Here is a 21723-nt window from a genome sequence, read left to right as displayed (position 1 = left end):
CAGGTAGGGGCTGAAACACGGCAGACACTCCTTCCTTCATTACCGGGCTCGGTCCGCCGCTCTTTTAATAGCAGTACAACGTGGTATCCAGCCCAAAACTCCTTGTCCGTGGTAGATAACAAGTGTGAGAATCCCTACAGTGAAAAGACGTCCTGAGAAACGTATAGACCAGCCGACACAAAACTTTCAGTAGACAAAGAGCACGCGTCACGATGTCTACTCGACCTAGAGCGTCTTCGACTACGAGGGGTGCAGGTCCGAGTGGGAGAGGTGCTCCCAGGGGACGGGGCGCTCCCACCACTACGAGAGGCCGAGGTGGTGCTGGCGCAAGAGGAGGGTCTCTTCCAGGGACTCAACCTCAACCCGCCCCCGACCCTTCTCAGGGGGCGGCACCAACGGGACCTCAAGCAACTGACCCTACTCAAGGGACGGTACCGACGGGAGCTGAACCCGATCAATCCTCCCCAACTGGCCGACGATTGCTCATCTTCTGTGATGGGACTGGAGAAAATGGAGGCGACAACTCAGGAAAGACAAGTAACCTAGCCAGACTGGCACTCTCTATTGGAGCCGAGGGCACAGACCGCAAAGAACAGATTTGTTATTATCAGCAGGGTCTGGGAACTGGCAAGTTCAGTGTCAGCAAGATCTTTCAAATGGCAGTTGGGCAAGGTGAGGCCAAGCCATCCAGAGACTTGTTGAGATCAGGTTTAATGCAATCTAGGTATGGCTGAAAACATACAAAACATATATAGTGCCCTTGCTCCTCAGGCAGCAAGCCCTTCACAGCCGGAAGCAAGCACTTCACAACGTGCAGAGCCTGCACAACCCGGAGCGAGCTCTTCAACAACAGAACCTGGTTCTCCGCCAAGATGGCAAAGAGGCGATACTCTGTGCTTCTTTGGATTTTCCAGAGGTGCGGCGACGGCACGCTTCGCAGCCAATTTTATTGCAACTGTGGGCTTCCGACTTGAGGGGCCGGCCGCGACCAGCGAGGTGGGCCAGCTGTACGAAACATGGAATGCTCTAAAGGAAGACACTGATTATAAACTACCGGAGGGCTTCGAAAAGCCTGAGATCGAATGTGTGGGCGTTTTCGACACAGTTTCAGCTCTCGGAATAACGAGAACACAACAAGCAGGCATACGCCCGGGGGTGGCTACCACAGCAGATCCGCTCAAAGCAAAAGGCGACGTGCTCAATGGGAGCATCCTATCGGGATTTCATGCACTCGCATTGCATGAAATGCGCCAAGCTTTTGCACCAGACCTTTGGATCGCGCAAGCGAGTCCGGCCCAAAAAATCTTCCAGACTTGGTTTATCGGGAAGCATTCAGATATTGGTGGTGGTCCTCCGCAAGACCAACCGAATTCTGGTCTTGCCAATGCAACACTTCGATGGATGGTAGAGCGGATCAGGTCCATTGGCATCGGAGTCGCCATAGAAAACGAAGAGCTCAACGCTCAACTGGCAATTCCAGAATCGGAAGCAGGGCAGGGACAGGTTCGCAGCCAAAACCCCGTGACGGGGACCGTCGCGGGAGGTCCTCAAGTGCAAAGACAACCAGGAACTTATCAAAAGGGCCATGAAGCCGTCCACATCTCCGTACGAATCCAAGGTCTGTTGAACACCAAGGAACTTCCACAGCAGCCAAGCCTGGAGGCTCTCATCGGAAGATCCCAGCCGGTACCCAATAGCACCACCGAATTTGAGTGGGGGAGGACGGTAGAGGGGGATGAGATCACTATGCTAGAAGACACCGTGATAGCACCGGAAGAAAACGCTCCCGGAGGTCAGTCTTCAACCGCACCAGTCCATCCGCTCCCCAGCGTCAATAATCCAGCTGGCACGGTACCTCGAGACAGACAAGGAGCGACCCAACAAGGTCGAGGAGGAACTGCCCAAAGGGGCCGAGGAACACCCTCACGAGGTCGAGGAGGGACTGCTACACGACCTCCTTGGAGATGATAGCCCAAGTGTGGCTAAATCGAAGCTGAAGAAGGTTGAGAGGGAGCAGCTGGTGACAGAGAGTGCCCGGAAAGAAGCTCGAGGAAGAAGCACCACCAGTTGGGCACAAGAGGGACTAGATGATTAGTCGGTCTGGAGTTACCATGGCTTATGCTATGCAGGAGGTGCTGATGAAGAGGTAGCTGAATGCCTTATTCAATCTGCAGCTCCTACAGGTAACCATTCAACGCTTGAGGAGAAGGAAGAACCGTTTCTCCCTGGCTGACGTGGGAGGAGGATCCTGTTCCTTTCTTCTCCCTGTCATGGGGGATTAGCCATGGACAAGGCAGCGTATTCTGACAGCCGTGTGTCCTCGTAGCCTTGCGCCTAGCCTTGCGCTAAGGTATCAATGTGCCAATCCTCCTTTCTTCCAGTTAAGGATAAGTCTATCAGAAGGTTCCTGCGCCTATGTGCGAACAAAGGTTCGTGCCCGGTGCGTGGATAAGCTGCCTGAGAAATTCGGTCAAGTAGGGAGTAGGTGCGTCAGGAAATTCACGAGGCTGCCCGGTCTCTCCGTTTCGCGCCGGGGCGGTCGACAAGACCAAAGCGAAGGGAGAATAGTTCAGATTTGGCGATACAGGCAATGTGTGATAGGATTCTTTAACTAGATTAGGGGCTTGTGGAGAGTTGTTTAACTGGCCTTAACTAGAGGTCCAGTCAAGTCCGGGCGGCGGGAATATGCCAAGACTCGAGTTGCGAATGCGACGGGACCATCGATTCAACTTTCATACCGAGATACCAACCAGGTAACCTACCTATGTAGCGAGGTAGTCTAATGCCGCGTATATATCACTTTTCATTTTCTCCCCGCTCTTCGTATGGAGAACACTGTGTGGATACGCCTCTGGCCAGGTCTCTCTCAGTCTCGAGATCGAGGTGCCGGCCAGTTCTTTCCACTCTGTTCGTCTTCTAGATTGCAAATGATCACCAGGGGAAGGGTCTAACAATTCATCCGGCAGCCTCTTCGAGAGACCGACACTTTGCATCGGTTCATCTCGTGAAGAAAGAGCCATACAACCAAGGGAGGCATTTCTCGCAGGCGCGCCACCAAGCCGAGGCTTCCGATGCTGGCCACCTCGGCTTCAGCGCCGTCGCCATCCTCCAGCTTTATGCCCTTTCCTCCGCTTCTCGTACGGACTCTATATCACCTTTCTACCCACTCTCTTTCTCACACACAGACAAGGATGACGTTTGTCCTCTGAGCCCAGAAGATGGGGGAAATCGCACCTGTTCGGGACAAGCTACAAGCAAGCTTTTTGGAGGTTGGGATTACTGCTTTATCTGCTCGGACACAAGAAAAGGCACCACCGTCGGTCGCCTCGGCAAAAGCTTTTCTGGCAAAGCCTCAAACGGCGGGACCTGGCTTATTAGTGCTCGTGTCGGGCCAACAAGGAGGCTGCGATCGCAAAAGATCTGCTGGATCCCCTTTGGCCCGTCCTTGAAGCCTTGGTGCCTCTCGGGCCCCCATACCCCCATCTCAAGCCCCTGTTGAACAGCGAAGAAAAGCTGGGCTTGTAAGAAAGTGGGTTTGGATGTGACCATTGCCTCTCCCCTGACTGGCGAACTATCCAGTCTTTTGGGGAATTTTTGGCCTCCGGTGCCTCCACAGTTTGCTGACCCCCAATGGTCGTGGCTAAACATGCCTGTACTAGGTAAGGACCCAGCTTGAGAGGTAAAGGCCATCGATCTTTCTTCTTTTCACACCCCCGCCGCGGCCCGCGTGACCTGGGTCCCTCTCCAGCCACTCTCCTCGGCCATCTCTATCTTTCCTATCTATCCTAACTGTCAGCTTTTGATATAGACCCTGTCGCTACAAGCAGGAAATTGTTCCTGCTTCGGACAAGTGCGGTGTCGGGATAGCAGTAAGCGTTTTGAGGTTTAGTCGGGACGATCACCCTTGCAGCTATAACCAGACCGCAGGCCTGCTACACAGGATTCTTCTTTCAGCTGTGCGAAGCGCTTTTTCTCCGTTGCGTATGGTCGCGTTGTACGGTCTCCAGGTCTATTTCCTCCTCTTCAACCTGGTAGGGTAATTACGAAACCATGGCACGTACCAAGGCAGACACCACCGACACCACGACCCTAGCGCTTTTGGGGAAGAAGCAAGTCCTCAAACGACGATTCGGCTTCTGGTCGCTGTTTGGGTTCGCTGTGTGCGAACTCATCACTTGGGAAACAGTTCTCGCTCTTTTCAGCCAGGGATTCAACAATGGCGGTCCCGCAGGATTGGTCTACGGGTTTATCATTGCGTGGTCCAGCACGCTGTCCGTCTACACCGTCATCTCGGAGCTCGCATCCATGGCCCCGATTGCGGGAGGGCAGTACTACTGGGTGTACATGCTGGCGCCGCCGCGGTGGAAGGTGTTTAGCAGCTACATCATCGGATGGTTGACGTCGCTGGCATGGATCGCGACGGTGGCGACCGAGACCATCTTCGCGGGGACCATGCTCCAAGGCATGATCATTCTCGACTACAAGGACTACGACGCCAAGCGGTGGCACGGCACGTTGCTCGCCTGGCTGGTCATGGCCGTCGCCGTCTTCATCAACGTCGTGATCCCCGGAGCGCTACCCAAATTCGAGATCTTCATCATCGTCTTCCACATCGCGGGATTCATCACCATCCTCGGCGTGCTCTGGGCCTACGCCCCGCACAACTCGGCCCACTTTGTCTTCGCGACGGCGCTCAACGAAGGCGGCTGGTCCACCCAGGGACTGTCGTACTGCGTCGGGTTCTTGGGCAACGTGGCGACCTTTGTCGGCGCCGATGCGTCGGTCCACATGGCTGAGGAAGTCGAGCACGCGGCGCTGAACATTCCGCGAGCCGTCATTGCGAGCATGTGCATCAACGGGCTGGTCGGGTTCGTCATGATGTTGACGGTGCTGTTCTGTCTGGGCGACGTGGATTCCGTCCTGGACACGGACACGGGGTATCCATTTATCCAGATCTTCTACAGTAAGTCAAGAAAGTCATCTTTTCCACCGTCTCTTCCTCTCCCTCCGTATACGTTCAAGAACAAAAACATCCTCTCTCCTTCCTCTATAAAACCAAGCAGGGACGTTGGCACCACCATTATTGACATTCTATTTCTTCCTCCCGAATTATAGACAGCGTGAACTCCGTGGCAGGTGCAACGGTCATGACGGCCATCGTGCTGGCGCTGACATGGGCGTGCGCGACGGGCATCACGACGACGGCGTCGCGGATGACCTGGTCGTTTGCACGCGACCGCGGCACGCCGTTCAGCAAGCCGATCAGCTACGTGTCGCGGGTGCGGCGGATCCCCGTGGTCGGCGTGGGCGTGGTGGTCGGGTTCGCGGCGCTGCTGACGCTCATCTACATCGGGTCGTATACGGCCTTTAACGACGTCATCTCCCTGACCATCACGGGCTTCTACTGCTCCTACTTCCTGCCCGCGGCGTTCCTGCTGTGGCACCGCGTCAAGGGCCACATCAACCCGCACAAGCTGGACACCCAGGGCCTAGCGATCGGCGACGACGGCGGGATCCTCCCTGAGGTGGCAGGCGCCAAAGCCTCGGAACAGCACCCCGGCGACGAGAAGATTGCCTCTTTGCCCGGCGTGACGGCCGGAGGAGACAACTACTCCTCCTCCAAGGAGCTCGATTCCGACCCCAACCCCAGCGCGCCGGGCCGCACCGACTCCCTCCCGGGGTACGCGTCCGGCCCAGGAGGCCAAGACATGACGGGGAGCAGCCGGCGGCGGCCCTCGCTGGTCGTACAGGCCAGCGTGCAGCAGCTGCAATGGGGCCCCTTCCACCTCCCCGAACCCTTTGGCACCATCAACAACGCGTACGCGTGCGTGTACATGATCTTCGTCATCTTCTGGAGCGTCTGGCCGCCCGTGACGCCCGTCGACGCCTCCACCATGAACTACAGCGTCGTCGTCACCAGCGGCGTCGTCATCTTCAGCATCGTCTGGTACTGGGTCAGGGGCCGCAACGAGTACCACGGCCCCACCATCGACGACGAGGTCGCCTCCGTCATGAGGCTGGGCAGTGTCGTCGCCGTGTGATTTGAGCAAATATCTCCCCTGCTTTGTCCACCTGCGTGATGCTCGCTGGATCCTGTTCCACACATCGGTTGGGAAAGCGCTCCGCGGTCGGGAAAGTGCTTCCGTGGGGTTGCTTGCCGTTGCCCTCGAAGTTTGGTTCGAGACCTCTACATAAGAGCGGGCCAGTCTGCGAGCGAGCTGTGTGTGGCTGTGTGTGGGGATACGTGACTGTGTGAAAAAGGGAGAATGGAAAATGGAAAACGAAACCATGTCGCCGGGTGAATTGGCATCAGATGTACCGTAGCCAGGGCTCCCCCCAAAAAGTATGTCATGAAAATCAAAAGTTGGGATCAATTTCGTCCCTACGTTCAGTCCATATGGTGTATATACAAGCCCATGGGGGATCAAAAAGCGGTGAAGAAAAAAGTGTTTCGCCCAGAGCATTGATGCTGGGAATGGCAATGTTTGTTTGTGTGCCAGTCTTGCTTCATCCGCCAGGTTTTTGGTTGGTATACACATCCTCTCTCCCCCCCAATCTTTTTGTCTCCTTCTTCCTCAGACTTTTTGATCCTGGCACAGGGTTGTTGGTGTCAGACAGACAGCCAGCCAGACGGGCACTACCACATGAACCTCTGGACATTCCCCGGCTCTTGAGACCACTCGAAGCCTCTGTACAAGAACAAGTAGCACGTGACCACGTTGACGACAAGATACCACGCGAGCTCTAGCCAAGCCGAGTGTGCCGCTGCGGTTCGTAACAGCGACTGTATCGCCGATGTTGAAGCGGCCTTGTCTGAAGAAGAGCCGTTTGTCTCCAGCTCCGATCTCTTCTGTTTCTTGGCTGATATATACTCCGGAACAGCCAGGCGCCACGTGAGCCAAGGAATCAGAAAGTATCGAGGTTCCACCAAGGGGGCGGCTATGAGCGACAAGGAGGTCGCTACGAGCCAGACGAGGATGAAGCTCACACGCACAGCGTCGTCTCCGTAAAGGATACGCGCCGACTTTGAAGACGGTAGCACTCCGTCCGTGGCGCCTCCCAGGCTTCCCAGAACCATGTAGGCGCAGAGATAGTAGACTGGGACAGCGGCATATTTGATGAGCCAATGTTTTCTCAGGATGGCGAACACGTAGAAAGTATAATGTCGGTTGTCGGCGAGAGTGAAGGGATGGATGATGGTGTTGAATCTGACGACGGCGAGCATGAGAAGGAGGAAACTCAGCGTCGTAGTGATTCTCGGAAGCCGTTGACGAAGGCCCCGGAGATTGGAGAACAGCGGCAGCAGGACAGGCCATGAAAAAAAGACGATTGCTGGCCAAATATAGAGCATTTGGGCAAGGTGGATGGTTGCAATGTGGTTGTCTCTGTCTCCGAGGACGACGCCACTATTCCAGGCGACAAACGCGGCGAAGGTGGCGAGGAGCGACAACTGTGGCCACAAGTCGAGAAGGAGTTGGGGGATCATGGGGACGGCAGACTGGGCGAGAGAAATGCTGGTGATGGGGAAATCTAAAATTGCCGTCAGAGATGGATCAAAGGAAAAGCTTCAAAACCGAGAGGACTTGGGACAAAAGTGGCCGGTCGAACCTTCAAAGTATGATTCAGACACGGGAGGATCGTGGACCTCACGCGCGCCCACTCTCTGTTTTACGCTTTCAATGACCTGAAGCCCACCCAGATACACCGCGACCCAGAAAATATTTGTCTGCCGGGCGGCCAGCGAGACCAATCCAGCCACGAAATGTGACGCCTGGAAGAGGAGCTTGCTGGTTCCCTGCGAGCTGGTTCCTGCAGCCCAAAAGATCTCACTGAGGACCACGGTGAAAACGCTGAACAGATCGGTGTAATATATGCCCGAGAAGAAGAAAATCAAGGGGAAGCAAATGATGCTGAACTCCCGCTGAAGAACACTTTCATGATGCACAGACTTCCTCCCGACCGCCGCCAGAATGTACAATGCGACAAGCAATAGATACAGCAACAGCACATTGGTAAATCTCCACTCGCCGACAGAAGGCCTCAATTCTTCTTTGGAGAAGAAGTCCCGGACCGCGTTGACCGCGTAGGAAAAGACGTAGAGGCCCGGGGGAGTGGTGATTTTGGGATCCCATTGCGACCACTTCCCTAGCCAATATGCTTGAGCTTGAGGGATATGGAAATATTCGTCGAGATAGGGTTCCGGCACGAGTTGATTGATGAGCCTTCGCCATGTCATGTGCAGCGAGGTGATGAAGCCGAGAAGCAGGACCCGCAGGAATTCTGGGCTGACCAAATATGACATGGCGAGGGTCTAAGAAGAAACAAGTCGAGTAGAGTCCCGCAAGTTGAACGGAGACTGGGGGACATACACACAGAGATGCTGAAGTTGAAGTTCGCGACTTGGCGTGTTGGCATGGCAGACCCGTAGGAGCGCCAAGACGCGTAAGGACAGCAGGTAGCTAGCGGGCTAGCGCAACCAACGTTGTCCTTAGTGGCACGCTAGCTGACATTAGTGGCATATTTATGGTGTACTAGTGGGATTAGCGTGTTGCTGCTTTTGAATCCATTCTAGGTATTACCTTGCCTCGTTCTCGGCACACCCCTTCTTCACTCAAGACATCCAGCCTTAATACTTACCTAGGTACTTACGCTGGACTGGAACTCCTTCGCGGGCAAATGATTATACCACCGTCTAATCCATGTATGGGCTCGTTGGCACCAGACTGAGCTACGCCTCCACCGTGTTCTCTTCGTCTTCTCCCGCTGCGTGGAACATCGTCTTGGTCTCTCGATAGTAGGACCATGTCGCCGACGAACCGGGGATTAGCAGCTTAATTTCAACCTCAGGTGCTCGTCCTCTAAGAAGGTATTCGGATGCGCAAAGATCCGTGTGGATTGCTGGACCTCCAAAGCCACCTCTGGCCAACAAGCTCGGCTCGGCACTCGTTCACCATAGTCACTAGGTCTGCAAACTACACTGTCCAAGTCTGTCCAGGCAGGTACCATTTGTCGATGGCCTTGCTGGTCACAGACTTGACTGGAGGGGTATCATGATCGAAGTTGGACATTCCGTCTGGAGACTGGCGCGGCAACTTCCCAGTGTCATGGCCAAACAGTTCATGCATAACTACAGAACACCGGCAGACGAGTCCAACTTGGTAAAAGCACAGGGCGAGCGTGCTAGGAAAACCCTACCAACCCCTCCAAAGCGACTTACGAACTCATCTGGAACTGCGTAGATTTCGACTTGATACCACTATTCGGGCACTTAATATTTCACATACTATCCCAAAGCCAGAGGTTAAGAAACACGTTCACAAGTTGAACATCTTCTGGCTGGGGATCTGACAAGGACAGAAGTGGTTACTATATTAGATAGAGCTATCAGCATCGATAGAAGACAGAGGAACCATTATTCCCAAACGTAAACAATATGCCCGTCACAAAAAGGCCATCATGAGCCGCAAAGCGAATGACTCTTTTTGTGTGTCGTCAGACCGTGCCCCTCGATTTCAAGTTCTCGCGGGGTCGCGTGCGCAGAGCAAGTTCGGCGCGTACCGCGACGAGGCTGTCTCGCAAAGTCGAAATGAACCTGGCACTTTTAGACATTCATTCCATCTCGTGACTAGACATCCCTGGTACATGATTCTACCCTCTCTACAACACAAAACGACACAATGTCCGCCTTCCCTCATCCACCAGGTCTATCGCCCGCCGAAGTGGCATTTCTGTGCGAAATGGAGTCCGTGACGATAATCCCGCGCCAGCGCCTCGAACGTCTCGACTTACTCGGCGTAAGTCCAAGTCCTTCTTCCCACCACCACAGACCTCTGCATGCATCAGATCTGAGGTGCGCAAGACCAATATTCTGTCTCGTTCTAGTCCCTCCCCTACCTACGTACGACATGTTGACACCTTGAGGATCCGCGGTTTTTCTAGGGTCCGACACGAGCCCTCATCCCACCGCAGCGGACGACCCTGCCCCTCTGGCTCGCCGTGCTATTGAAGCGCCAGCGACGCGCGAATATCATGCCCCCGCCCTGGATTCTGGCTGAGAATCTGCAAGACATTCTCGAGACCGAGACACACAAGGACTTTGAGGGCACGTTTTCACCTTCCTCGGCTTCATTGCCTCCGCAGGGACGGCGTCAGACAGACTACAGCGGAAAGGCGTTCATAGCCTCCACGCCCTTTGTGGAGTCGTGCACTGTGGATAGCCATGCGACGACGCTTCCGTATCATTGGTTCGAACTGTCAGAGATCCTGCTGGAAGCGGCCAGCGACGATATTCCCGAACCCGACCGGGTGAGGCAATTGCTGAGAGACATACGCGAAGTGCGGCTGGCCAAGATGCGGAAACAACTACCGCATTTGTCAGGTGATGGTGAAGGCACACGGCTGGATGGCATAGGCGCCATGGAGCTCTCCGAATCCAGGGGATTTGTCACGGGTGTTGTCGATGGCCTGAGGAAGATTGATGCAAGCAGGGAGCAGGAGAGGAGAGAGAGAGAGGAAGAGGCGAGAGAGAATCAGAGATATAACGACGATGATGATGACGAAGACGACGAAATGACATGAAGTGATTTTTCCATCAACGTGAGGAATTATGACCATTGATTCTGGTATAGACATCGGGCACGTTCCATTCGAAGCTCGTTAACCAAAGTGATTCAATCATTAATCCTCGAGCGCCGGCGCAAGATTCAAGAGTCACAGCTAAGATGGAGGACTTCCGTTTTCTGCATCTTTCTCCTGCATCTTCCTTCGAGCCGCAAGAATCATTTCTTCTCGCCGTCTCTGGAGCATCCTCTGTCGCTCATCTTTGTTGCTAGTCCATCCTGGTGGCGGTGATTCCTCTTCTCTTTCTTTCCCCTTTGAGTTTACCTTTGCTTGTAAATTGTATCGCGTGATCAAGTCGGGCGGGGTAGGTTTTTTGAATGGTGTTAATACGCTGGGGGTGGTATTCGATTCAGAAGATGTGGCCATAAACGAAGGCGGCGGCTGGAATGAAGGCGGAGCCTGCGAAAGATTCCAACATCAGCCATTACATCCTTTTGCTGCCAACTTTGGTCGCAGTATCCTTCTGGCAAGTCGCTTACCGGATCCAGTCCCCTCCCCGTCAACACCCTTTCCGTTGTGGCCTGCACACTGCCTCTATTACGATGCAGATCCCACATTATATCCCTGCGGTTTAATTGTGGAAACATTTGCGCTATCTGATCAACTTGCGCAGGCGTGAAACGAATCCCCGGAGTGGTGTTTCTCGAGGCAGTGGAGGATGTTGGGGAGCCACCGTCGGCGGCACCTGGCCGGGAAGAGAAGAAGTAGCGATAGATGAAATATCCGAGCACAGCGACAAAGGCAAGGCTCGGGATGGAGATGGTCGCTTCTTCGTCGACGGTTGAGGACATGGTTCACAGACGTGCGATTGCGACGCAGGGTCCTTGTTGATAAAGAAGAGATATTGTATCCAGTGTCTACGGTTAGACAGTAGAGATACCTAGGAGCGCGGAGGTTCAAAGGGTTTGAGACAGAAGGGATGGTAGATATCAGGAAGATACAAGAGAAGTTGTGCTCACCAGGTGACGATCCGAGGCAGCCCTGGAGTGAAAGACCAGCGACGACCGGAAGGCGATGATATCAACCGCCAAGCCCGGATGGAACAAATATTGGCCGAGGACGAGCTGAACCGGCCAGAACGAACACCTGATCCCATGTGATACTGGTCACGATGGAAACTGGCGGAGAGTCATCACTGAAACAGCGAGATGCCTCTGGCCGTTGCTGATGGTCGGAGAGTAGGATCATCAGCCTGATATGGTGCAGTTAAAGAGGGCCAGCAGGGTAAAATGATCGGGGAGTATGCTATGAGGACAGGATGCAATTTGCAAGATAAGCCACAGAATCAGGCGGATAGGCGGACAACTCAGTGTTAAAGGGGCCAGAGGAATTTGTCTTGGAGCATAAAAAGCAGTTTGAGAGGAAGAGAAGCATTGGATTTTTTTGGTCTTTATCGTGATCAGGTAGGTACCTTTCTGTACGACAAACGTCCCGGATCATTGCACACAGCACAACATGAACTACCAGGTATCATCATGATTCTTGAAGGTCTTCCTTTCCACAAGAGCCTTTCTTGTCTAATAAATCCCAAATCACGACTTGGTAGTATCCCAATTCACCCAGGTCCTCGGCATGATCCTCCAAACCATGACCTCTCCGCTCTTCAGATCTCCGACCTTGAAACTCTCCTCCTTCACCTTCGGCTTTTTGCCCTTTTCCAAGTCTCTTCCCTGCTCCCATGCACGAATCTTCTTCTTGGTGCCATCCCAGTCGATCACCACAGCTACGTGCTCGGGTTTCCCCACATCGACGCTGTATTTTTGGTGCAAGCCTCCTTTGTGGCCGGAGAACTTGGCGTTGCGGAACGTGACTATGTCGCCTGGCCGAATTTCATCAAATTGCTGTGTAGATGCGTTACCTAAGTTGGAGTAGACGAGAGCACCATATGCTCTCGTGCCAACCGGTAGGAGCGCTGTTGGATGGGGTTTTAAGAGCTCGAGGACAAACCCTCGCGCGGAACCATCGCCAACAGTCGTACCAGAAAGTCCGCTAGCGACTCTCGCTATCTGATTCCCATATTGCATAGATGCATTTTCCAGCTGATCACGCCGAGGTGCAGGGGGTGGTCGACCGTGGTTCTGTTCCAACGTCACGTGTGTTGGATCCGCCGCGTCGTAGCTAACATTGATCGTAGTCTGGGAATAGTCAATGTAAAGCACATAAATATCCTTCGAGATGGTAGTCCTTCCTCCACGTTTGGAAGAAGAAGCGGTCTCCATTTCGTACAGGATATCAGGTCTCCCTTGCAGTGAAGGAGGCGGTAGATTGTCTTGCGTCCACCACATTGAGCCCTTTCCGAGGTCAATATCCTGAGCGATATACCCTTGTTCAGTGCTTCCACGAGAATGATCCATTGAACGGCGGGAAAGAGTACCAGATCTTCGGAGGTCGGTACTCTGCTCAAAGGGGTCTGTTGGGGGAGGTGGCGCGAGAGAGGGAGGCGCAATATACTCCGCCGGCTCTGGCAGCGGCGGTGGAGGAGCCGGCCTTTCCGTAGGTGGGGGCGGTATAGTTGTTTGTTGTGGCATTGCGCTGTACATGTCATCTTCCTCGAGCTCCTCCCTAGGCGATTGCAATGATGTAGAATACGGTGCCTTGGTATGAAGTGATGGCGGAGGGTGTTGAGGCGCAGAATACCGATACGGATCATAGTCATCATCATCACCCACTTTTGGAGGCGGAACCGGGGGAGGGGCCGCCCGTGGCGCATCCATAGATCTTCTGCTCTTGGGCGTTGGTAAGGACGGAGGCGCGGGCGGCATGTCTCGCGGGACACTGACTGGGGGCAAAGGGGGAGCGGCTCGTGGAGGAGCATGCTTTGGGGACTTCATGTCGTCCGTGAGCGCGCCTTCGTCAAGGCTTGAGTCGCGATTGTGAGCCTTCAGCGCATCCTTGTGCTTTGCGCTTGAAGCAATGTCCGTATCGTAATCTCCGTCATATTCAGTGACTTCCTCTTCTTCGTCAACATCAGGCTTGGGAGAATGCACAGTGCCGAAACCACGCGAGTCGGTGGTTGAACGACGACTTGGGGGAGCTCCTGGTGGTGGAGGCGGCGGAGCTCTGGTCTGAGGAGAGGTCGGGCTCATGGGGATAGGGGGTGGTGGTCGTGAAGCGCGTTTATCGGTTACTGGAGACATAGAGCTTCCGGCAGCGTCAAAGGTAGAATGCTGAGATGATCTAGCTGGGGGGATTGGAGGAATGGCTGGGGCGCCAGCTGGAGTCTCTGGCGCTTCCTGGGTGTCCTCTTCGGGGGATTCGTCGGCTTCATCCTCTTCATCGTAACCGGGAGTTTCTGCAGACGCTTGGGGCAACGACGGAGGAGGGGGAGGTACGGATCGAGCTAAGGGGGTCAGCCGGACTTCGAGATACAAGAAGGTCTCACATACCAGTGGGTGACTGAGGCACCGGAGGAGCTGCTCTTGGGCCTTCGGGCGGAGGAGGAGGAGCACCCCTAGTATCTGAACGTAGTGGTGGTGGAGGGGCGATGCGGTCTGCAAAATGTGAGCGACCAACTTTCTTTTGGAATCAAAGAGACATACCTTGTGGCACCGGCGGAGCAGAACGCTCTGTCGAGCGACGTTGTAGGGGTTTCGAAACATAGTCTTCGGTCTCTCCGTGGACGCCAGGTTCTTGGGGTGTCGGGCGTGCAGTCTCGTCTTCGTCACTTTCTGGAGAAGCCACAGGCTCCTCTTGCCGTTTGGGTATTGATGGACCCATTCCTGGCAAGGCCATGATTCGGACCGGAGCCGGTCGTTCTTGAGGCTCGTCCTGGGCATGGCTCTCAGAAGCCTGCCGAGAGGGTTCTGGTTTTGGCTTCCTCGCTGCACCAGGCAGTCCAATCCCGCCAGGAGGGCCGAACATGCCCATCATGCCCATGCCTCCGCTCATTTTTGCCATTCTATCTCTGAGCTCTCTCCTCCGGCGGATCTCCGGATCTTCCTCTTCCTCCTCTTCCTCCGCTTCTTCCTCCTCCTCGCCCTGTTGTTCTTGTTTTCGGTCCTCATCCATTGACTTCCTGGGAACAGCTGCTGGAATTGGTATATCGGTGTCTTTGGACTTGGGGCGCTCTTCTTCCGTGGATGTTTCTTGACCGTCATCATCGTCACCCGCTCCTGAGTCATCGGCGTCATTTGTATCACTGACGAGCTCGCGAGAAGCAGGCAGCGGCGTGCTGAGTCCTGTTGTGCGGCGGGCGAGACCTACGTGGTCGTGCTCGCCGTCTGCTACCTCAGCAGATGAGCGGCCCACAGTTTCATTGGAATCTAGCCTCGTCAAGGTCGGCTCAGGTGGCTGGATTTGTTCACCAGAGTCAGTAGTCTCGACCCTCTTCTTGGGGGGTTTCTTTGGTTTCTCCTTCTTCTCAGCATTGCGTGCTGCTTGCTCCAGTTGTTGTTTTTGTAGAAGCGCTATCCTTTCTTTGAGAGACTGGGGCTTCGGTTGCTCTTCCGCCTCTGGTTCCAGTTGCGTAACGGTAGGTTCCGCTGGATCTTTAGAATCTGCTCCATTTACATCTGCATCATCCTCACGCCGGTACGGTTTCTGAATAGGAGCTTCTCGGGGAGGCGGAGGAACGAAAGCGTTCCTGCTAGGTGGGGGTGCCACAAACGGCTTTCTGATGAAACCGCTGCTTGGTCCGCCACCTCCGGGCTTGAAAGGCGCGATTGGCGCTGCAGCAGGTTTGTTGAAGGCAGCAATCCTGTCTTTGAAAGAGCTAGAGGATGGCTTGTCTGCCACAGGCGGAGGGGCACGGGCGGCGGCGGGAGGGGAAGTCGGGACAGTGGTAGGGGCGGTGGGAGCAACGGGTTGAGGCTTCGGGGCCGGCGGAGGAACCTCAGGATCTGCTCTGGCTGGTTCCGCTGGCTCTCTTACTGGCTCTTTCTCCTCCTCATGCACAGGTTCAGATGTCTCTGTTGGCGGAGGGAGGGGTTCTGGCGCCGGAGGCTCTGGGACACGCTCGGAGGGCTCTGGAACAGGAGCACGCCTTGGGGCACGCACCGGGCGCGAAGGAATTGTCGGTTCGTACTTCTCGACGAAATTCCTGGGAAAGAGGCCTTGAAGCTTCTCTCCGGAGGCATCCACGTATTCCCCTGTATACCAGTCCGCATCCTCCTCTTCTGTGACGGTGATTATCTGGCCATTGTCAAAGTTAAGATCATCGGCCTCGTCTGATCTGTATTCGAAAATCGCCTTGACCTTGAAGGGCACCGCAGGCATTTTGTCTAGAGGAAATCCTCCTCAAAGACCAGAAATGAGGTGGATATTGGCGGAGGGTCGAAGTTTCAATGATCTTACTTGACCACCACGGTGACGCAGCGCCTGCGCCACCTCGCTCGAAGGTCGGTGCCAAGGTCAGATTGGAGCTTGGGGTGAGTGATTATTAGATCACCTGGACTTGTGACAGAGGAGCTCAGGCATGGGATGACGGTATAAGCTGGAGACGGATGCGGTGGTCACTGGTCAGGCAACGTTTGTTAAGACTGTGAGAATGTGTACCTAGCCGTGGGCGACTTGAACGTGGGGCTCTAGTTACTGCAGACCTTGTGCACTTCACGGAGTACGAGGTACTCGTGCTTTAGCCTCGTTACTTAATCAGGCCGCTTCGGTCCAGATATTTGCCGCCATCATCCCTCTATTTACCCTCTCACAGCCCTGGACTCGGCTCTACGTATCGAAGAATTCTGGTCACGATCAACCAAATATATCTCGCTCCTCTTAGGCACTTGCGCTCACCGTCTGGGGCTTGGCATTTGGTAGCAGCACCCAGAACATGGCCGGCGATGGCAACGGAGCAACCTGAAAGCAACGCAGACCGCATCCGATCAACTGCATTACGCCATGCCAGGGATATTGAGGAGAGGAAGAAATTACAAGCGAGCATAGCCGACCTTGTGGTCGAAGCATTTGACTTGCCGTCCAAACCCGACGCCGACCCAGCAAAGCCACAACCATCTGACGCTTCTCTCTTCAAGCATTGTCTGAGCCTATTTCAGACCTCGGATTTGGACGATCTCATTTATGAGCGAAACGTAGATAACCGATGTGGCTATGCCCTTTGTCCACGACCGAATCTTAAGCTCGCGCATGGTGGCCAGAAAGTGTGGAATCAGAAGGGTGGCAAGGATTTCAAACTTGTCGACAAGAGCGAGCTGGAAAAGTGGTGTTCAAAAGCCTGTCAAGAGAGGACTGCCTTTGTGCGCGCTCAACTTGGAACGGAGCCCGCGTGGCTCCGAACCAGTCAGGCTGTCGACGTCAAGCTGCTTGATGAAGTTGGGTCTGAGAGTCTTGCCGACCCTTTCAAGGTATGTGTAATTGAGGTCCGACCTGTATCAACGGTTGAACTCAGGTTGCTAAGTTCATGCAGGGGCTCTCGCTCGCCGAAGCGCCCGACACAGACATCGCCGAAAAGATGCAGGCTCTCGCGCTTGAACGTGGCGAACTGAATGTCAAAGCTGACGACAGCACTGTTGATCTGGTTGAGAGGACAAGTGACGCGATACCGAAAGCTCCAACATTGAAAGGGAGCCGACCGCAAAATGCCGTCGAAGGACACAAACCACGCCAGGTTCGCTTCTTAGAGAAGTGATCCGCCCCCACACGATCTCCTCGAACAAGCCACCCAATGCTCAGCTGCGATTCCAGTATGCGGCAGAAACCAACCCTCATCAAGTGGATGACGTCGCAAAAGACACTTCCACAAACTCTTCTACCTCCTTTTCTGTGCTTTTCCTAGGCATACCTCCTTTGTCGTCTAGAGGAAGCTCCGAGATCCCCGACTGATTAGTTCAGCTAAACGGCGCCGCAAGGAAAACATGAGGACAGTCTAACCCCGAGGTGTCTTGAGCTCTTTGAAAGACGGAATTGTTCGGACGAATAAGGAACATATCGGTGAAGGACATGACTGCGCTGTCCGGTGAATGGCAAGCAGTCTTCGATATGCTGTACCATAGATGCCTCATCTGCTGTTCTCGAGATTATCGACCAAATGCAAAATATGCTCTTTCGAGCGGTTGTCTCTGATATTCCCATGCCAACCAATCGCTTCTGGTTGTAGGTAACAATCCCATACTGTTGACTTTATAGATGCCCAAGCCGAGCAGAAGACACTGCATTAGAACATAGACCGCCTTGACGCCCAACATCTGTGTACGATTGCCGGCGCTCTCGAATCTGGCGAACTGCGTATTTGTCTGCGAGATGGCTTGGATGGGATTCTTAAAGCTGTAACACAATCTCAGTATTGGCATCCACAGAGCCCACATCCTATACTCACAGCATGAAGACCATCATAATGGAGAATATCTGAAGCGAATTGCCAGACATGTAGCCCATAATAGCTTGCATGGGGAGTTGCTTCGCGGGACCAAGTGCAACCTCCCAGGCTTTCTTGAGTTTCAACGTCTCTGTTTCTTCGGGTGTTGGGGCTTTTCGTCCAGGACCCTGCGACTTCTGTTCGAGTGTCAGTAAGTGTAGGTGTGAGGGGCGTAGTGATGCCAACGCACCTGTTTCCCAACAACGGCTCTGGATCCCAAAAACCCGGGAGGATCTGGGATGCTAGATACATTCTTCGGTTTGGAAGGGACGCCGTTGTTCATGTCAGCGACCCATTTCGGCATCGGAGGAATCATACTGCCTGAGGTCGCCATCGCAGGAGGATGTCTTTTCGAAAGAGCCGTGTCCAGAGGATTGCTACCAGTACCGAGTACCTCGTACGCAGGAAGTTGTTGGCTGCTGACGGGTCGGAAGAAGCAAAACTCCGCACTCTGCACTCCCTTGGCATGAGCGGCCGCCTCAGGGGGAGACACCGAGACACACCTCAACGTCCTCCAACTTCATCCACCTCCAGTAAGTCTTACATTGAACACCCAACACTTGGACATTGCTATTAGCTTGAACAGTCCAGAGCTAGTTCTTCCTATTCGAAGCAGTGCTCTGAAGACCATGCCGTAAACCGCCCCGCGATCCGCTGAATCCAGCAGCAATATCGCCAATTCTGGAGTGATAAACCGGAATCCTCCAACTGTGGTCTGAGTCCAGACCGAGAGGAACAATATGTCGTCTGGACATGGGGACTCAAAGCTCTTTGCCAGGGTATGCCAAGTTCTTTATTACACTTCGCGCTTCCCCAGGGCATGGCACCACTCGGGTTGCCTGTGTTTGCAATGCTGCTCTCGCTCGGTCCCATATTGTCGCCGCACTCCGTTTGTCCTTGTCACTTTCCTTCAACAAGGTATCTGAAGTACGCCTACCGAGATGGGGGCGGAGATTGAATATCCTATGTGTCTTATGTCTGATACCACGGGTTACGCATCCGAGTCTATGTGATCCGCAGCATCGTCATGTCTTTCCCTGCATTGTCCCTTCCGGTCTACCTCAATACAATAGCTCACAATAATAAACAGGGCAAAGTCGCTGAGCTACGAGCGGAGCTCACGAATCCCGGCAAGAAGGACAAGAACCACACCACCAAAAAGAATGCTCTAAAGAAGATCGTCGCCAATATGACCATGAGCAACAACGACATGGTCGCACTCTTTCCGGATATCGTGGCTTGCATGGATCTCCCGGTCCTCGAGATCAAGAAGATGTCTGCCAATGTGCTGTTTTCGTAAATGTCCCTGTCCGCTAACTCGTATGCAGGTGCTTTTTGTACCTTCAGCATTATGCTCGAATGAAACCAGATATTGCTTTGCGAGCGTTGCCGGTGCTAGAAGAGGTGAGACTGGCCTAGCTGCAGATTGAATTTTCTTAATCAAATGTGATCAGGATCTTCTGGACCCAAACCCTCTGATCCGAGCACTTGCACTACGGACTATCTCATACGTTCACGTTCGAGAATTTGTGGAAGGCACGATCACTCCACTGAAAAAGTTAATGATGGACCAAGATCCCTATGTCCGGAAAACAGCTGCCATCACCGTCGCCAAAATCTACGACCACGACAAACGACTGGTCGAGGGGTCAGATCTGATTGATAGACTCAACAGAATGCTGAAGGACGACAACCCTACTGTTGTCGCAAGTGCCCTCTCTGCGTTGCAGGATATCTGGGAGAGGAGCGAAAACATCAAGTTGACAATCGACTACGCGAGCGCCTCCAAAATCATTTCGATCTTGCCGGACTGCAATGAATGGTCTCAGACATACATCTTGGAAGCACTGGTATCCTACGTCCCACACGAATCTGGCGAGGCTCTCTTACTGGCAGAACGAATATCCTCTCGACTTTCGCACTCGAATTCTGCAGTGGTGCTTACCTGCATTCGAGTCATTATGTACCTGATGAACTACATCTCCGACCAGAAGAAAGTCGACGAACTTGCCCGCAAACTATCGCCCCCACTTATCACCCTCCTCTCGAAACCGCCAGAGATCCAATATCTCGCTCTGAGAAATGCCATACTCATCCTCCAACAAAGGCCTGAGGTTCTGCAAAATGACATCCGCGTGTTTTTCTGCAAGTACAACGATCCGATATATGTCAAGGTGACGAAACTGGAGTTGATATTCATGCTGGCGAATAGGAGCAACATTTCAGTGGTCCTCAACGAGTTGAGAGAGTACGCGACCGAGATCGATGTCCAGTTTGTGCGTAAGGCTGTTCGAGCAATTGGCAAACTTGCAATCAAGATTGAGCCGGCGGCGCGACAGTGTATCGACGCGCTCCTGGAACTCGTCAATGCCAAAATCCCGTACATCGTGCAAGAAGCAACGGTGGTCATCAAGAACATTTTCCGCAAATACCCCAACCAGTACGAATCCGTCATCTCTACCGTGATCGGGCAGATTGATGAATTGGATGAGCCAGAGGCGAAGGCTGCGATCATCTGGATCATCGGAGAGTACGCTGACCGAATCGATAACGCCGATTCACTACTACAAGACTACCTGTCGACGTTCCACGAAGAGCCTATAGAGGTACAACTGGCCCTCCTGACTGCCACAGTGAAACTCTTCCTCCACCGGCCAACCAAGGGCTCGTCAATCGTCCCGCAAGTGTTGAAATGGTGCACAGAAGAGTCCGACGATCCGGATCTTCGCGATCGAGGGTACATGTACTGGCGGCTGTTGTCTACCGACCCGGTGACAGCGAAGAAGGTCGTCATGGGGACGAAACCACCCATTACAGCCGAAAGCGAGAAGCTGGACCCAACGACTCTGGAAGAGCTATGCCTGGGCATCGGGACTCTCGCCACCATCTATTTGAAACCAGTCCAGCAAGTCTTCCGGTCTGCACGGACACGTCGGCTTCAGGAGTCACCTGCCCTGCAAAGGAAGAGAGAAGACTTGAATCGCGCTCTGACGGGTCTGGAGCTGGCGAACCCGCTGTCATTGAACACAACTACTGTCACGACCCCAGGCGGTACTGCCCTGCCCAACCATCAAGCAGCGATCGAAGCAGCCGACGAATATTTCAAGAACTTGAGCTTGAGTGACAACAGTGGCGGGGATATCCTGACCAGTCCGACTGGCGGAGGAGGGGGAAACCCATATATCGTCAGCCAGAGCGCGCCGCAGCACAGTTTCCATCCACAGACGAGTGTCGCCAACAACGGAGATCTCCTGTACTAGCATTACCGGGAGGAGGAAGTTGACGCATAGCGAATAAGCGATGGTTTGTTCATTTCGGCGTGCACAAACGGGAAGGTTGTAGACGCAGGGCAACGTTAAATGAGCGTGTAGCGTAGCGGAATTTAATTCTTTCGTCAAAATTATCAAACGCCCTGCTGTGCTTGGGGGAGATGCGATACAAGTGCCCGTGTCTAGTGCCTTGACTTGCTCAAAAAGAACTTATTTAAAGTCCTAGTGAATATACAAAGCTCAGGCTGTAAAGGGACAAAATTGTGTAGTTGTAGGAGGCTCGGAGGGTATCACGCATGTTCGCTATTCGCATCTGTAGGTCACGGCACCAAAGCCCGACGTCATCAGCGATTCGCTGTTCTCCAAGAACCTTTTCCGTTTCACTCCACATCGCAGTTAAATATTCCAAAGGTTTCCTCGACGAACACACACAATCAACCAGACGGACCACGTTGCATACAGAAGACCGCCGAAACAGCAGATCCCACTACGAAAAACAACCCCGGATTCCCATTTCCTCTCGAG

At 53.8% G+C, this 21723-nt stretch overlaps 9 protein-coding genes across 9 annotated transcripts; 5 read left to right on the top strand and 4 right to left on the bottom strand.

Moving 5' to 3' along the window:
* Positions 1-212: 212 nt before the first annotated feature.
* Positions 213-2095, top strand: Z520_03246 (uncharacterized protein; the record flags this gene model as incomplete). Its single annotated transcript, XM_016773759.1, has 3 exons — positions 213-672; positions 725-1792; positions 1866-2095. 3 exons carry the CDS (start codon positions 213-215, stop codon positions 2093-2095), a joined length of 1758 nt encoding a protein of 585 aa, XP_016634705.1.
* Positions 2096-4050: 1955 nt separating this feature from the next.
* On the top strand, positions 4051-6041 carry Z520_03245 (uncharacterized protein; the record flags this gene model as incomplete). The annotated part of the gene is made up of 2 exons (XM_016773758.1): positions 4051-4963; positions 5116-6041. 2 exons carry the CDS (start codon positions 4051-4053, stop codon positions 6039-6041), a joined length of 1839 nt encoding a protein of 612 aa, XP_016634704.1.
* A 596-nt stretch (positions 6042-6637) lies between these two features.
* On the bottom strand, positions 6638-8302 carry Z520_03244 (uncharacterized protein; the record flags this gene model as incomplete). Its single annotated transcript, XM_016773757.1, has 2 exons — positions 6638-7530; positions 7609-8302. 2 exons carry the CDS (start codon positions 8300-8302, stop codon positions 6638-6640), a joined length of 1587 nt encoding a protein of 528 aa, XP_016634703.1.
* A 1375-nt stretch (positions 8303-9677) lies between these two features.
* On the top strand, positions 9678-10578 carry Z520_03243 (uncharacterized protein; the record flags this gene model as incomplete). Its single annotated transcript, XM_016773756.1, has 2 exons — positions 9678-9794; positions 9940-10578. The coding sequence occupies 2 exons, from the start codon at positions 9678-9680 to the stop codon at positions 10576-10578; spliced, it is 756 nt and encodes a 251-aa protein (XP_016634702.1).
* Positions 10579-10716: 138 nt separating this feature from the next.
* On the bottom strand, positions 10717-11411 carry Z520_03242 (uncharacterized protein; the record flags this gene model as incomplete). The annotated part of the gene is made up of 2 exons (XM_016773755.1): positions 10717-11019; positions 11100-11411. 2 exons carry the CDS (start codon positions 11409-11411, stop codon positions 10717-10719), a joined length of 615 nt encoding a protein of 204 aa, XP_016634701.1.
* A 741-nt stretch (positions 11412-12152) lies between these two features.
* Positions 12153-15834, bottom strand: Z520_03241 (uncharacterized protein; the record flags this gene model as incomplete). The annotated part of the gene is made up of 3 exons (XM_016773754.1): positions 12153-13960; positions 14007-14111; positions 14160-15834. 3 exons carry the CDS (start codon positions 15832-15834, stop codon positions 12153-12155), a joined length of 3588 nt encoding a protein of 1195 aa, XP_016634700.1.
* Positions 15835-16397: 563 nt separating this feature from the next.
* Positions 16398-17203, top strand: Z520_03240 (uncharacterized protein; the record flags this gene model as incomplete). The annotated part of the gene is made up of 2 exons (XM_016773753.1): positions 16398-16919; positions 16982-17203. 2 exons carry the CDS (start codon positions 16398-16400, stop codon positions 17201-17203), a joined length of 744 nt encoding a protein of 247 aa, XP_016634699.1.
* A 388-nt stretch (positions 17204-17591) lies between these two features.
* On the bottom strand, positions 17592-18263 carry Z520_03239 (uncharacterized protein; the record flags this gene model as incomplete). The annotated part of the gene is made up of 3 exons (XM_016773752.1): positions 17592-17838; positions 17891-18066; positions 18120-18263. The coding sequence occupies 3 exons, from the start codon at positions 18261-18263 to the stop codon at positions 17592-17594; spliced, it is 567 nt and encodes a 188-aa protein (XP_016634698.1).
* Positions 18264-18956: 693 nt separating this feature from the next.
* On the top strand, positions 18957-21189 carry Z520_03238 (uncharacterized protein; the record flags this gene model as incomplete). Its single annotated transcript, XM_016773751.1, has 3 exons — positions 18957-19204; positions 19258-19333; positions 19384-21189. The coding sequence occupies 3 exons, from the start codon at positions 18957-18959 to the stop codon at positions 21187-21189; spliced, it is 2130 nt and encodes a 709-aa protein (XP_016634697.1).
* Positions 21190-21723: the final 534 nt, after the last annotated feature.

This window comes from Fonsecaea multimorphosa (genome assembly GCF_000836435.1).
Source record: "Fonsecaea multimorphosa CBS 102226 unplaced genomic scaffold supercont1.5, whole genome shotgun sequence".
Lineage (NCBI taxonomy): Eukaryota > Fungi > Ascomycota > Eurotiomycetes > Chaetothyriales > Herpotrichiellaceae > Fonsecaea > Fonsecaea multimorphosa.
This window is presented reverse-complemented; position numbering and strand designations above follow the sequence as displayed.